The sequence below is a fragment of the Oncorhynchus masou genome, chromosome 26, assembly GCF_036934945.1.
Source record: "Oncorhynchus masou masou isolate Uvic2021 chromosome 26, UVic_Omas_1.1, whole genome shotgun sequence".
Taxonomy (NCBI): Eukaryota; Metazoa; Chordata; class Actinopteri; order Salmoniformes; family Salmonidae; genus Oncorhynchus; species Oncorhynchus masou.
In genome coordinates this window covers 8,375,021-8,391,932 of record NC_088237.1, presented here as the reverse complement: position 1 = coordinate 8,391,932, position 16,912 = coordinate 8,375,021, and the positions used below count along the sequence as shown (strand labels likewise).

The following is a 16,912-nucleotide window of genomic DNA, read 5'->3' as shown; positions in this document are numbered from 1 at the left end:
CATGGGGTCTGTTTTGTTCTGTGGGCCTAGTGATGCTGTTTCAGTCCAGAGAGACATGGGACTGAGGGACAAGAACAGGCGTTGTCTCCCCTCTCTTCCAGTCTCCTCCTGATTTATTTTTAATGGCGGGAAAACAAACAAAACGTTCCAAGCCCACCTGTTCTGCTACTGCTGTTCGTTCTGCACGCGGAGGCTGTGCGCTGAGTGTTCGTTTACGTCAGTGTGAATCCCATATGTAGTTTCAAACATGCTTAAAATCATATGCTTGGCTCATGACACTTTTGCTCTTGAAAATGTATTTTACTGTAAATAAAACCACTAAAGACTGTAAAACTCAAATAATTGATTCATTGTTGTGTTGTGCTGTCGTTAGTCATTTTGGAGCTGGTTGCATATTCCAGCCTCAGAGCACAGGGGTATTCAATGTAACGTGTATCTGATGCCATCTGTTGTATAAAGACGGAAATGATTTGGATCACACAGCACTTTTGTAATCTTAACCAATAACCACACGATGGTGCCATGCTCCACCCGTGCACCCGTACATCAGTAATGTCTTTGCAACAGTAACTATTAGGCCTACGTCATTTGGTATTTCACGAACATATTCACTTTAGATTGGAATGTCAAACCACATGGCGACACAATATGGTAAACCTCTTCATTTTTAATTGGATCGGCGGTTTTTAAACTGCATTGGACGTGTTCAATTGCATTGCAGAAAACAAGGTGGTGTCATTGCTTGAGACTCAACTCGTGGTCATCAATAACTCAACCTTTTCCATCAATTGGCCTCTATAATTGGCCTTGAGAAGGTTAATCATTTACCGAACAGTTTTACATTCTTAAGAAAACAATAGACACTCACTTCAATTATTCCATTGGGGGGGGGGGATTCGTAGGGTGCAGAAGGCGTGGCTTGATTACGTTTCGCTCCTCCGGTCGCGCACAGGGGCAAGCAAGTGTATTATTCTGTCAGCACCACCTAGCATGGCTGGCCTCTACACGGGAATAATGCCCACAATGTCATAGAAAATGTAACCTCGACTATGATTCAGAATGCGCCTCACCCGAGGTAGAGCACAGAGAATAGCACACTAATGCTCACATCGGATTGCAATTATTTATACAAAGTGGATGTGAGCTGTGGGGGCTCAAGCGCGTTGGTAACGGAGCTGCCTGCTGCACACGGATAAAAGAAAAAGAACATCCAGCTATTTATACCGTGGTTGTTCCAGAGGTGACGACCCTCCGGACTTCGTAGCCATGAGTGGACAGGACGAAAGTTCGGTGCGGGTCGCATTGAGGTAAACCTGTGACATTGGATGGTGTTTTGTGTTCCGTCGGGAAAGTATGCTCTTGGTCACGACTCTCCAGGATAATGTACCTGTTATTATTGGGACCATGCCGGTGTTGAAAAACATGTTATAATGGCCTTATTACTGTGTGATAACAGTCATGTGTGTATAGCCTGAACAAATGAGCATTCATTTAAAAAAATAACGCACGGTAGATTGAAATGCGGCAAAGCGATCAACGTTTACTTAGGGGGTTGGCGATAGCAATAACAATACGTTTCTCCTTGTATTTATTATAGGACGCTTGTCAAATGTCAAACTACTAAAGCAGCACGGCCTTGGATTTGTTTGTGTCACCATCAGCCCCCACCTATATAGACCAACCAAGTATATAGCCAGCACAATTTCCTAGGTTATGTTTAATGAGTTTCCTTTGTTGATGCTTAAGGTACTGTAACAGTACTCCATTTCTCAATGGCCTGACTGCAGACATGATGACTACATGCATTCATGAATGAAGGAAGGAGGGGCGGATATGACAGGAGAAAGCAGTACCCCCCCCCCCCCCATCTCGATAATAAACAAAAGTGAAAATAAAACAAATAATTAACACACTCTCTCTCTCCAGTTACTGCAGGCAGACTTTGACCCAGTCCTCTTTTATTAAGTCTCTGTCTGGACTGGGCCTTGGTTTTACAAGCCTCTCTCCTGCATATAAATGCAGCCATATTCATGAGACGATATACCAGCGGCAAGCACATCTACACAACATGATATTTGTAGAGACCGTTTTAATTGCCGACATGTCAGGCAGACCGCATTTAGAGTTTTCAAAAAAAACGATACACAACGGTCATTTCACATTGAAAAGCATTTAACTGCAAGGACTAAGTACAATAGCCACGGAACTGTTGGTAGCATTGGCAATACGGAGTCTGTATTCGGTGTGAAGATAACTAGCTCCCCACAACACAATCGCAGACAGACACAAGTGTGTGTAAACCCTTTTGTATCCATCTGCATAGAAATCCTTATGAATCATGTGCTAGCTTTATGTATACCGTACGCATTTGCCTAGTACTTTCTTCCTCTCTCTTGCACCTTTCATTTGGTCTTTTGTTTCCTCCACAATCAGGCTCCCACTCATGATTCTCATGGAGGAGCCAGAGGAGAGAGAGTCTGTACAGGACAAGACCAACTACCGTGTCTAACTGTGATCACGGAGACATGCGTCGACTCAGATGATCAGATAATAGCATGTAATAACATGCTGAGAATATGTTTATAACATGTAACGTTTATTAATGTTTTAGGTGTTCTACCCCCCCCCCACACACACACACACACCACACACACTGTCACGCCCTGGTCGAAATATATTATGTTTATAACATGTAACGTTAATTAACATGTTTTAGGTGTTCTTCCCCCCCCCCCCCACACACACACCACACACACACACACACCATTTCCCCCCCCCACACACACCACACACACACACACCATTTCCTCTTCAGAAATCTAACAGCATCTTTACCACCTGGCCCTGGGCCCTGATATACAGTTTGGAACCTGTCACTAATCCAAGTGTCCTGTGTATGGGTCAGTAAGCAGATCCCTTAAGCCTACAGCACAGGGATACTTTCCCTGACCCTGCTGCACCCTGCACCTTAATGCTCTCTCTGCTATCCTGAGAACACCGGCTCCGCAGAGCTCCCTTCATCACATTATGTACACATCCACTCACGCACCCACACGCTAGCACACTCTCGCCAAGTCACTCTCTAAGCCTGCAGCTCGCTTTTCCTTTCTCTCTCCCTCTACCTATCCCTGTCTCGCACACACACACACATGCGCACACACATACACACACACACTGGCAGGACAGCCGTTACACTGGCTCATAAACAGACAGGCACTGTTTAATCTTCACGAAACCCTCAGACAGGCACATAGACCTCCAGTAGAAAAGGTTACACACACTCTTGAGATCTGGAGAGTCATTACGGAGGCAGCCCTGTGTCTGTCTACGCCTGCTTTCTGCTGTTGCCTTGGGTCCATTAGGCTGAATGTCTATCTGTCTCTGTGTCAGAGGAGTTCTTGCAAGGTGACATCAGCTTTGTCTGCTGTCTGCCAACCTGTCTCAAGGATAATGCTATTATATAGGCCATTTCATATTCTGATCTATTATAATTAAGCCTGGCGGCCGCCAGATCTGTGTGTGCTTGCCTTGGTCCAACCCTACTGACTTGAAAGCACGTGAGTACATATATCTGGCAACCCAGCTAACTTACTTGAAGCACAAAAACATGACACAAAAAGTTAAAACATCCACTTAATCATTCTTGTCATGACTTGACAACGTTATCTAAGCTGCTATCGTTACAACTACAACTGCACAGTACATTAGCCTTGATGAGTTATAGTAACACCCACAAGAGACATGGCAACGCTGTAATTACTTCTGTGTGTTGGTGGAATCTGTAGAGCAGCAACTTTATCAGAGTCACTAAGTAAGTGTTTAAGACAGGTTGACTCACAGGTTTTCACTGACTTGTAACAGTTGAAACAGACACCGCGCACGCACACACGCACACGCACGCACGCACGCACACACACACACACACACACACACACACACACACACACACACACACACACACACACACACACACACACACACACACACACACACACACACACACACACTCACACACACACACACACACACACACACACACACACACACACACACACACACACACACACACACACACAGCGATCACCAACCAATGTAGCTTGTTGTTGTTAGATACCGAGCCTGCGTGTGCCAGTTGGCCTATTGCTGTCTGTTAACGAGGCTTAATGCTTCAGCCCCAGTTCCATGCACAAGGCTCATATGTTCCATTATCACCCAAGTGCTGTTCTGGTGGAGTTAATGAATGTTACAAGTCAAAGGTCAATGCTTTGGCACCAGAAGTGCACAGTCGTGTTTTTTTAGGGAAGCGTTACTGCGACAGAGTCAGTCAGTCAGTGACTCTCATGAACATATGTTTTCCAATGCTGCTCTTGAAACATAAATGACTGGTATCTAGATTTTTGTTCGATTTTTTTTTCTCCTGTGCATTACATATTTTCATTTTGTGCACATGACACGTTTGCACCCATTTCATGTTTTTAGGCCAGTGCTGTTAAAACACACAGACAAAAGTTATAGCTGTCCTGGACACAACTATATCAAAGTATTTATTCACTGGGCAGTCTCGTATGAGCTCAGTCTAAATGGAATAAACAGATCGTTTTGAGCAATTTAGCCCATGTAAGTGTTAGTATGTTTGTTTGGTAAAGTAAAGTGTGACCAGATGAGCCAGTCAAGTGGTTGTTTCATGAATATCCTTGAAGTGAAGGAAGCATTAAGTATGCAACGCCTCGAGCCTGGAGCTACGCTACAGTGTCGGTCGTTTCAGGTTTCAAGTTGTTCACGTTCGAAGCTAGACAGGCCTTTTACACAATTTCAGCTAAAGGCCAAGTCAAAAGAAGACACTTGTTTCAGAGAGCAATAGAATTGGCACAATAACAGACATGTCATGTTATGCTAGTGTAATATTTATTTTGTCCAGCTTCTGTTTCAGATTTTCTCATGTGGGGCAAAAGTCCCCAAAACAGCTGCTATTGGGCAACGGGACCAAACCCTCAAAGAGTAACATCCTTTCCACGAGTTGGTTTTTCAGAGTGTCCATCAAAGCTCAGCTCCTCCCCAGGGTGGATTATTCTTAAATATGCACGAACCATCTGCCGGCACACGTCATGTGATATTACAAAGTGTCCTGACTTACTACGAGAGACAATAATAATAGTTACAGTATCTATTCAATTTCATCCACTTCTCTCAGTATCCAAGTAAGGCTTTGTGTTGTAGCTGAATCCTTCTGGCTGAGACTTCTCGAAATGATTTTGAATCCAAGTCCGAGTCCTTTCTACTAGAGAGGTACAACACTGCCCCAGCCTGCCAGCCAGAGGGACAGAGTGTTTACTTTTTTATATTAGAAGGTGTTTCACACATAGAGATGGGATATATATCTTTCATACAACACACAACAGGCCCTAAAATCCCAGCATTATCACAATGCAAGCCCTTCAAACGACACCACAGAATATCACAAGATAAGCTTGTGTTTGCTTGAGGTCAGATACATTAACTCAGCCTAGATTGATAAACTGATGTGTTTTAGGAATCTCACTGGTATCCCATTGCCAGAAGAGAAGAATGTGTCTCAATTTATTTTCTTACTCATTGGCCTTGTCCGTAACATTGCAAAACATTTTTGGGTTGTTTTTTTCCAATCCGAAATAACTCCAACTCACAAGGTTGTATGTCTGTCAGTGCCGTCCTCTAGTGTTTTGACAGAGTTCCCTTTGTGGCATAAAGGTATTTAACTGTCACAACAGAACGTTTCCATATATGATCGCTGTTATTTGGTGTTATTCATCATAAGGCTAGGCTTGAGGAAGATACGATGGATGTGTGTGTATTTGTGTGTGTGTGTGTCCTCTGTCTATTGTCCTGGTTTCCCCCCAAACTGACAGTGTGAAACCGACAGCCACTGCCTGGACCCCTGCCTCCCCTTTTCCTGCTCTTCCCTATAGCTGCACCGTGAAATCTGACCCAGGAAGCAGTAGAGCTGTGGCCACTGGTCAGTGAACCCTCTGCCCAGTGTGGTGACCCTGTGAATGGACATCACTCACCCGTGTAGAAAAGCCCTGCCAGGTTTAAGCCAGGGAATCTCTCCTTTCTTTCACTAGTGGATTTGGTAACTGAAGTGACATCATTAGACTGGACACAGCCATTCAAAGACCATTTGATGAAAACATTTGATGAATACATTTTTAGGAAAAAGTTGGTTGGTTGATTTGGTTTGAGGCGCTTACTTGTATAATTTTCATCAGTTGATTATTGTTGAAAACTGCAGTTTGTCTTTCTGTTCTCTGAGGTGAAAAGGCCTGTTTAGTACCTGTTAATCACAGAGCATTGACGTTGAGAATTATCCAATGACTCGCCTCACGATCTCCACTCCAGTACAGTACTTAACAATGGACAGACTGTTCCTAAAAGCAAGTACAATGGACCATATCTCAGTTGAAGACTGAGCATTAAACACGGACACTGTTGGTGTCAGCTGTTATTGTTTACTGTAGCTACTGTATTACTCACAGTGATGCTCTGTAAGCGTAGCTTAATGCACGTATTTGCCATTACAACCCTGTCATTATGACAGACACTAAACAATGTGTCAGTCAGTGAGTCAGGTGCTTCTAAGGCAGAAGGAAAAAGAAAAATCACACCTGATGTCCTGAACAGTGAATGATGACAGTTGACATCATTATCCACACGCACAATACACAGTGTTTGCCTTTTGCGTGTTGCTTCACAATGTCATATTTGAAACAAACACAACATTAGAGTGTCAGGATAGGAGCACTTTGTATGAAATCCACTCCATATGACAACAGTGGACGATGTCAGTCAGATAACAGTGGAAGTAATATTTCCATTTAAGTGCCTCCCCCCCAGCCCATTTCTTCACGTCACCCCCCCCCAGCCCATTTCTTCACCCCCCTAGCCCATTTCTTCACCCCCCGGCCCATTTCTTCATCCCCCAGCCCATTTCTTCATCGCCCCCAGCCCATTTCTTCACCCCCAGCCCATTTCTTCATCCCCCAGCCCATTTCTTCATCGCCCCCAGCCCATTTCTTCACCCCCCAGCCCATTTCTTCATCCCCCAGCCCATTTCTTCATCCCCCCAGCCCATTTCTTCAGCCCCCAGCCCATTTCTTCACCCCCCCAGCACATTTCTTCACACCCCAGCCCATTTCTTCACCCCCAGCCCATTTCTTCATCCCCTAAGCCCATTTCTTCATCCCCTAAGCCCATTTCTTCATCCCCCCAGCCCATTTCTTCATCCCCCCAGCCCATTTCTTCATCCCCCCACCCCATTTCTTCACCCTCCCAGCCCATTTCTTCATCCCCCCAGCCCATTTCTTCATCCCCCCACCCCATTTCTTTACCCTCCCAGCCCATTTCTTCACCCCCCAGCCCATTTCTTCACCCCCAGCCCATTTCTTCACCCCCAGCCCATTTCCTCACCCCCCAGCCCATTTCTTCATCCCCCCAGCCCAATGCTTCATCCCCCCAGCCCATTTCTTCATCCCCCCAGGCCATTTCTTCACCCCCAGCCCATTTCTTTATCCCCCCAGCCCATTTCTTCATCCCCCAGCCCATTTCTTCATCCCCCAGCCCATTTCTTCATCCCCCCAACCCATTTCTTCACCCCCCAGTCCATTTCTTCACCCCCAGCCCATTTCTTCAACCCCAGCCCATTTCTTCATCCCCCCAGCCCATTTCTTCATCCCCCAGCCCATTTCTTCATCCCCAGCCCATTTCTTCACCCCCCAGCCCATTTCTTCACCCCAGCCCATTTCTTCATCCCCCCAGCCCATTTCTTCATCCCCCCAGCCCATTTCTTCACCCCCCCAGCCCATTTCTTCACCCCAGCCCATATCTTCACCCCCAGCCCATTTTTTACCCCTCAGCCCATTTCTTCATCCCCCCAGCCCATTTCTTCATCACCCCCAGCCCATTTCTTCACCCCCCCAGCCCATTTCTTCATCACCCCCAGCCCATTTCTTCACCCCCCAGCCCATTTCTTCATCCCCCCCAGCCCATTTCTTCACCCCCAGCCCATTTCTTCATCCCCTCAGCCCATTTCTTCATCCCCTCAGCCCATTTCTTCATCCCCCCAGCCCATTTCTTCACCACCCCCCAGCCCATTTCTTCACCACCCCCCAGCCCATTTCTTCACCACCCCCAGCCCATTTCTTCATCGCCCTAGCCCATTTCTTCGTCCCCCTCAGCCCATTTCTTCATCGCGCCCAGCCTATTTCTTCATCCCCCTCAGCCCATTTCTTCACCCCCAGCCCATTTCTTCATCCCCCTCAGCCCATTTCTTCATCCCACCCAGCCCATTTCTTCATCGCCCCCAGCCCATTTCTTCATCCCCCTCAGCCCATTTCTTCATCCCCCCAGCCTATTTCTTCAACCCCCAGCAAAATGTCTTCATCCCCCTCAGCCCATTTCTTCATCGCCCCCTAGCCCATTTCTTTATCCCCCACAGCCCATTTCTTCATCGCCCCCAGCGCCTTTCTTCATCCCCCTCAGCCCATTTCTTCACCCCCCAGCCCATTTCTTCATCCCACCCAGCCCATTTCTTCATCCCCCTCAGCCCATTTCTTCATCCCCCTCAGCCCATTTCTTCATCCCACCCAGCCCATTTCTTCATCCCACCCAGCCCATTTCTTCATCCCCCTCAGCCCATTTCTTCATCCCCCTCAGCCCATTTCTTCATCCCACCCAGCCCATTTCTTCATCCCACCCAGCCCATTTCTTCATCCCACCCAGCCCATTTCTTCACCCCCCCAGCCCATTTCTTCATCCCCTCAGCCCATTTCTTCATCCCCTCAGCCCATTTCTTCATCCCCCAGCCCATTTCTTCACCACCCCCCAGCCCATTTCTTCACCACCCCCAGCCCATTTCTTCATCGCCCCAGCCCATTTCTTCGTCCCCCTCAGCCCATTCCTTCATCGCCCCCAGCCCATTTCTTCATCCCCCTCAGCCCATTTCTTCACCCCCAGCCCATTTCTTCATCCCCCTCAGCCCATTTCTTCATCCCCCCAGCCCATTTCTTCACCACCCCCCAGCCCATTTCTTCCTCCCCCCAGCCCATTTCTTCATCGCCCCAGCCCATTTCTTCGTCCCCCTCAGCCCATTTCTTCATCGCCCCCAGCCCATTTCTTCATCCCCTCAGCCCATTTCTTCACCTCCAGCCCATTTCTTCATCCCCCTCAGCCCATTTCTTCATCCCCCTCAGGCCCATTTCTTCATCGCCCCCAGCCCATTTCTTCATCCCCCTCAGCCCATTTCTTCATCGCCCCCAGCCCATTTCTTCATCCCCTCAGCCCATTTCTTCACCCCCAGCCCATTTCTTCATCCCCCTCAGCCCATTTCTTCATCCCCCTCAGGCCCATTTCTTCATCGCCCCCAGCCCATTTCTTCATCCCCCTCAGCCCATTTCTTCATCCCCCTCAGGCCCATTTCTTCATCGCCCCCAGCCCATTTCTTCATCCCCCTCAGCCCATTTCTTCATCCCCCTCAGGCCCATTTCTTCATCGCCCCCCAGCCCATTTCTTCATCCCCCTCAGCCCATTTCTTCAACCCCCTCAGGCCCATTTCTTCATCGCCCCCCAGCCCATTTCTTCATCCCCCTCAGGCCCATTTCTTCATTGCCCCCCAGCCCATTTCTTCATCGCCCCCCAGCCCATTTCTTCATCCCCCTCAGGCCCATTTCTTCATCGCCCCCAGCCCATTTCTTCATCCCCCTCAGCCCATTTCTTCATCCCCCTCAGGCCCATTTCTTCATCGCCCCCAGCCCATTTCTTCATCCCCCTCAGCCCATTTCTTCATCCCCCTCAGGCCCATTTCTTCATCGCCCCCCAGCCCATTTCTTCATCCCCCTCAGCCCATTTCTTCATCCCCCTCAGGCCCATTTCTTCATCGCCCCCAGCCCATTTCTTCATCCCCCTCAGCCCATTTCTTCACCCCCAGCCCATTTCTTCATCCCCCTCAGCCCATTTCTTCATCCCCCTCAGCCCATTTCTTCACCCCCCAGCCCATTTCTTCATCCCCCTCAGCCCATTTCTTCATCCCACCCAGCCCATTTCTTCATCCCCCTCAGCCCATTTCTTCATCGCCCCCAACCCATTTCTTCATCCCCCTCAGCCCATTTCTTCAACCCCCCAGCCCATTTCTTCACCCCTCCAGCAAAATTTCTTCATCCCCCTCAGCCCATTTCTTCACCCCCCCAGCCCATTTCTTCATCCCCCTCAGCCCATTTCTTCATCGCCCCCAGCCCATTTCTTCATCCCCCTCAGCCCATTTCTTCATCCCCCTCAGGCCCATTTCTTCATCCCCCTCAGGTCCATTTCTTCATCCCCCCAGCCCATTTCTTCATCCCCCTCAGCCCATTTCTTCATCCCCCTCAGGCCCATTTCTTCATCTCCCCCCAGCCCATTTCTTCATCCCCCTCAGCCCATTTCTTCAACCCCCTCAGGCCCATTTCTTCATCGCCCCCCAGCCCATTTCTTCATCCCCCTCAGGCCCATTTCTTCAGTGCCCCCAGCCCATTTCTTCATCGCCCCCAGCCCATTTCTTCATCTCCCTCGGGCCCATTTCTTCATCCCCCTCAGCCCATTTCTTCATCCCCCTCAGGCCCATTTCTTCATCGCCCCCAGCCCATTTCTTCATCCCCCTCAGCCCATTTCTTCATCCCCCTCAGGCCCATTTCTTCATCGCCCCCAGCCCATTTCTTCATCCCCCTCAGTCCCATTTCTTCATCCCCCTCAGCCCATTTCTTCATCCCCCTCAGCCCATTTCTTCATCCCCCTCAGGCCCATTTCTTCATCGCCCCCAGCCCATTTCTTCATCCCCCTCAGCCCATTTCTTCACCCCCAGCCCATTTCTTCATCCCCCTCAGCCCATTTCTTCATCCCCCTCAGCCCATTTCTTCATCCCCCTAAGCCCATTTCTTCACCCCCCAGCCCATTTCTTCATCCCCCTCAGCCCATTTCTTCATCCCACCCAGCCCATTTCTTCATCCCCCTCAGCCCATTTCTTCATCGCCCCCAGCCCATTTCTTCATCCCCCTCAGCCCATTTCTTCAACCCCCCCAGCCCATTTCTTCACCCCTCCAGCAAAATTTCTTCATCCCCCTCAGCCCATTTCTTCACCCCCCAGCCCATTTCTTCATCCCCCTCAGCCCATTTCTTCATCGCCCCCAGCCCATTTCTTCATCCCCCTCAGCCCATTTCTTCATCCCCCTCAGGCCCATTTCTTCATCGCCCCCAGCCCATTTCTTCATCCCCCTCAGGCCCATTTCTTCATCCCCCTCAGGCCCATTTCTTCATTGCCCCCCAGCCCATTTCTTCATCGCCCCCAGCCCATTTTTTCATCCCCCTCAGCCCATTTCTTCATCCCCCTCAGGCCCATTTCTTCATCCCCCTCAGCCCATTTCTTCATCCCCCTCAGGCCCATTTCTTCATCCCCCTCAGGCCCATTTCTTCATTGCCCCCAGCCCATTTCTTCATCGCCCCCAGCCCATTTCTTCATCCCCCTCAGCCCATTTCTTCATCCCCCTCAGGCCCATTTCTTCATCCCCCTCAGCCCATTTCTTCATCCCCCTCAGCCCATTTCTTCATCCCCCTCAGGCCCATTTCTTCATCGCCTCCCAGCCCATCTCCATCTCAATGATGATGATGACAATAAGAATATTCCTGTGAACCTTTTACTGCAGTGGGATAAAACAGAGTCTACTTTGAAACAACTGTATACACCTCACACACATGGTTATGGGCATAAAAAATAAGACACCTGTACCATGTCAGATATAGAATTAAAGTCTATTCAATTTTGAGTTTGCATCCCGATACAACACTTTATATACATCACAGAAAACTGAAATATAACAAAACCTTTGACATAGAAACACCATATTTTAAATAATGTTTATTAATTATGAAATTATGAAAAATAATCCAATTCTACACATGAGGCCAATGGGTCATTTGAATGCAGGAAAGGGCTACAGTTCCATTTCCTTTCCCAGCTCCTCTCTTCTTCCTCTCACCCTGGGCATCCATTAACCCAGGCCTGTTCTGCTCCTACCCATGTGATAGAGGAGACAAGTTACACAACCTGCCTGCCATAGGCCATAGTACATCAGATGCCTGCTTCCTTGACTGCTGTAGTTAGTTTCATAATGACCATGTACAACTTAACCGTCAAACTGAAGGTGCTTTACAAGAGAGAGGAGAGGCTGCTGTAGTGTTTCCTGTAGTTTAATTGATTCCTGAAGAATAGAGGGTGAAGCTGAAGCTTTTCTTTCTTCTTCCAAGGGGACCTTTCAAAACTGATTGAGACACTTTTTGTCAGCAGCACAACAACAGAACCAGTTATCGGTGTTTGTGTGTGTATGTGTTTCAGAAGATCACTGTAAGCCTAGTGTGTACAGTTCCCGGGTCTCTGTTTCAGGTGCAATGAAGAGCCAGAGAAGAGTGTGTTTGCATGCCTGTGTTTGTGGGCATGTTTTTGTGTATGTGTACAGTCGTGGCCAAAAGTTTTGAGAATGACACAAATATTCATTTTCACAAAGTTTGCTGCCTCAGTGTCTTTAGATATTTTTGTCAGACGTTACTATGGAATACTGAAGTATAATTACAAGCATTTCATAAGTGTCAATGGCTTTTATTGAGAATTACATGAAGTTGATGCAAGAGTCAATATTTGCAGTGTTGACCCTTCTTGTTCAAGACCTCTGTAATCCGCCCTGGCATGCTGTCAATTAAATTCTGGGCCACATCCTGACTGATGGAAGCCCATTCTTGCATAATCAATGCTTGGAGTCTGTCAGAATTTGTGGGTTTTTGTTTGTCCACCCGCCTCTTGAGGATTGTCCACAAGTTCTCAATGGGATTAAGGTCTGGGGAGTTTCCTGGCCATGGACCCAAAATATTTATGTTCTGTTCCCCGAGCCACTTAGTTATCACTTTTGCCTCATGGCAAGGTGCTCCATCATGCTAGAAAAGGCATTGTTCATCACCAAACTGTTCCTGGATGGTTGGAAAAGTTGTTCTTGGAGGATGTGTTGGTACCATTCTTTATTCATGGCTGTGTTCTTAGGCAAAATTGTGAGTGAGCCCACTCCCTTGGCTGAGAAACAACCCCACACATGAATGGTCTCAGGATGCTTTACTGTTGGCATGACACAGGACTGATGGTAGCGCTCACCCTGTCTTCTCCAGACAAGATTTTTTTACGGATGCCCCAAACAATCAGAAAGAGGATTCATCAGAGAAAATGACTTTACACCAGTCCTCAGCAGTCCAATCCCTGTACCTTTTGCAGAATATCAGTCTGTCCCTGATGTTTTTCCTGGAGAGAAGTGGCTTCTTTGCTGCCCTTCTTGACACCAGGTCATCCTCCAAAGGTCTTCGCCTCACTGTGCATGCAGATGCACTCACACCTGCCTGCTGCCATTCCTGAGCAAGCTCTGTACTGGTGGTGCCCCGATCCCGCAGCTGAATCAACTTTAGGAGACGGTCCTAGCGCTTGCTGGACTTTCTTGGGTGCTCTGAAGCTTTCTTCACAACAATTGAACTCTCCTTGAAGTTCTTGATGATCCGATAAATGGTTGATTTAGGTGCAATCTTACTGGCAGCAATATCCTTGCCTGTGAAGCTCTTTTTGTGCAAAGCAATGATGACGGCATGTGTTTCCTTGAAGGTAACCATGGTTGACAGAGGAAGAACATTGATTCCAAGCACCACTCTCCTTTTGAAGCCTCCAGTCTGTTATTCAAACTCAGTCAGCATGACAGCGTGATCTCCATCCTTGTCCTCGTCAACACACACACCTGTGTTAACGAGGAATCGTTGACATGATGTCAGCTGGTCCTTTTGTGGCAGGGCTGAAATGCAGTGGAAATGTTTTTTTGGGGGGGGATTCAGTTAATTTTCACAGCAAAGAGGGACTTTGCAATTAATTGTAATTCATCTGATCACTCTTCATAACATTCTGGAGTATATGCAAATTGCCATCATACAAACTGAGGCATCAGACTTTGTGAAAATTAAGATTTGTGTCATTCTCAAAACTTTTGGCCACGACTGTATGTATGTATGTATGTATGTTCGTATGTTTTTATGTGTGTGTGTGTGTGTGTGTGTGTGTGTGTATGTTGAATGGTCCCTCCTTAACCCCTGCTCTACAGCATCAATATCTCAGGGTAAAGATGCCCTGGGAGTAAAGGGCCTGCTCCAATGCACAATGCAGTCCAAATTGTACAAAAGCTGATGAAACTAACACTGTAAAAGTGTGAACAAATTTGATAACTGTTATTTACTGATAGTTGCTGGTTGAAAATACAATCTACACCCGACCTTCTAGTCAGCGGGTTTGCATGGGCAGGAGTTTTGGCTTTCCACGGAGACATCACCATGCAGGAAATTGATTGATTGACCAATAACAAAGAGAGTTCGAAACCTCTCTGCCAATATATAACAGCTGGTTTTCAGTTTTCCCCTTCCACACAGACAGTCCTAGACAAATTATAATAATTTTTGCTAAAAAGACAGTTTTGCCCATCTTAATGGAAATCTATTACAGTAAGGTACTTAATTGTTACGCATAAATTATTTGATATTGATATAAAAACAGCTGCATCGGTTCTTTAAAACCCTGTTCCTAGTGCATGAATTCCTCAGGTACTTAGCCACAATTTAACCTCTGATATGAGAGGAGTTAAAAAGCCAGCCGCCTGACTCCATTCTCCTCTCTTTGTAATGTGTGGGCACAGGTCAGCAATACTCCCTCTTCTTTCTGTTTTCTTCACAAATGAATGCGAAGAAGTCATGAATAAGTGAATGATGTTTCCTGTAATCTAGTTGTGTATCGTGCCTGTTGTTTTTCCCTACACTGTGGGTCCAGATGCTTCTCAGGACTCTTTGTAGCTCTAGAATTAGATTAGGGCTGAGATTAGATTTTACAATAGTCTGATGTTACTGTTGTGGTTTGCAGCAGGGAAGTGATGCGGGATGGTCTCACGGGGAACCATTGTGGTTGGCAGAGGCAGGGGCTGAGGTCAAGTCCAGATCTGCAGTGAGTCAGCATGATGATGCTGTGGCTGAATCACCTTTCTTACCATCGTAGTTATTCATATTCATGGAGATCTACACATACTGTATAGACTCAAACATATCCATCGCAGAGTACACTGCTTTGGACGGTCACCAGCCTTCCCTGGCACAGTCAGTGCACCCTGGCCTCTGGCCTGCAGTACATTTCTAATTTTACAAGAGCCCTTCTGTTTTAAGTGCATTTGTTTAGTAGGAGATTATGCTGGCTAGAAATGTGACTGTGCTACTGCCTGGCCCTGCGTCTTTCAGCCCTTTGAACCAGGTCAATGTGTAGTGGTGGTGGTGGCTGTGTGGAGAAAGGGGACAGAGAGAGAGTGGGAGGGAGAGAATGAGAGAGACAGAGAACGAGAGGGAGAGAGAGGGAGAATAGAGAGAGAGGAGAGGAGACAGAGAGGGAAGGGACAGAGAGAGGGAGAGGAAGGGGAAGGGGAGAGAAGGACAGAGAGAGAATGTGACAACGAGACAAAGAGAGACAGATAGGCAAGGCTGCCCCAGATAATTCGGACTGGGTCCATAGGAGAGAAAGGAGAGTCTTGGCTCAGGCCCAGGACAGCTGCTTCTGAATGGGTTATTGCTATAGTGAGATAGCCTGGCGCAGTCCATTTTGTTCTGAGAGGGGCTAGTGAGTTAGCATGGTGCTCCTCTGGCAGTCACTGTCATCGCTGTAATGAGGCCGCCAGCGTGTGAGGCTAACTGGACATGTCACATGATGAGAGTCTCTGTCAGGAGCTCTACGGTGTGTGTGTCCGTACTAGAGGTCAACCGATTATGATTTTTCAACGCCGATACCGATTATTGGAGGACCCAAAAAGCTGATACTGATTAATCGGCCTATTTAAAAAATGTATTTGTAATAATGACAATTACAACAATACTGAATGAACACTTATTTTAACTATAATACATCAATAAAATCAATTTAGCCTCAAGTAAATAATGAAACATGTTCAATTTGGTTTAAATAATGCAAACACAAAGTGTTGGAGAAGAAAGTAAAAGTGCAATATGTGCTATGTAAGAAAGCTAACGTTTCAGTTCCTTGCTCAGAACATGAGAACATATGAAAGCTGGTGGTTCCTTTTAACATGAGTCTTCAATATTCCCAGGTAAGAAGTTTTAGGTTGTAGTTATAGGAATTATAGGACTATTTCTCTCTATACCATTTGTATTTCATATACCTTTGACTATTGGATGTTCTTATAGGCACTTTAGTATTGCCAGTGTAACAGTATAGCTTCCGTCCCTCTCCTCGCTCCTCCCTGGGCTCGAACCAGCAACACAACGACAACAGCCACCATCGAAGCAGCGTTACCCACGCAGAGCAAGGGGAACAACTACTAGAAGGCTCAGAGCGCACGCTAACTAGCCAGCCATTTCACTTCGGTTACACCAGCAGTTAACCCACAGTTCCTAGGCCGTCATTGAAAATAAGAATGTGTTAACTAACTTGCCTAGTTAAATAAAGGTATAAAAAAATATATATAAAAAATATATTTTAAAAAATCGGCAAATTAGCACCCAAAAAAATACCGATTTCCAATTGCTATGAAAACTTGAAATCGGCACTAATTAATCGACCATTTCGATTAATCGGCCCACCTCTAGTCCGTACGCGTGTGTGTTTGCTTGCATGTATGTGTGTCAGTCCATGTGTGTGTCAGCCTATCATCTCAGAGAAGTGGCCTACCCCACCTAGCCCACCTCTTCTGAACCGGATCATTAAACAATAGCTATTTTATATTCCATGAAGCAGGCTTAACCTGACCGGGGGGTTGACTGGATAAATATATAGCCGTTATCATAGAGAGCT

General features: G+C 47.0%; 1 protein-coding gene across 8 annotated transcripts in view; it reads left to right on the top strand.

Moving 5' to 3' along the window:
- Positions 1-965: 965 nt before the first annotated feature.
- LOC135514713 (kinesin-like protein KIF21A) overlaps positions 966-16,912 on the top strand; it is a 54,996-nt gene continuing 39,049 nt past the window's right edge. For all 8 annotated transcript variants that reach the window (XM_064938256.1, XM_064938254.1, XM_064938251.1 and 5 more), the window contains exon 1: positions 966-1,307. In XM_064938256.1, the coding sequence (XP_064794328.1) occupies positions 1,267-1,307 (41 nt within the window). In that variant the 5' untranslated portion in view covers positions 966-1,266. The remainder of the gene's footprint in view (positions 1,308-16,912) is intronic.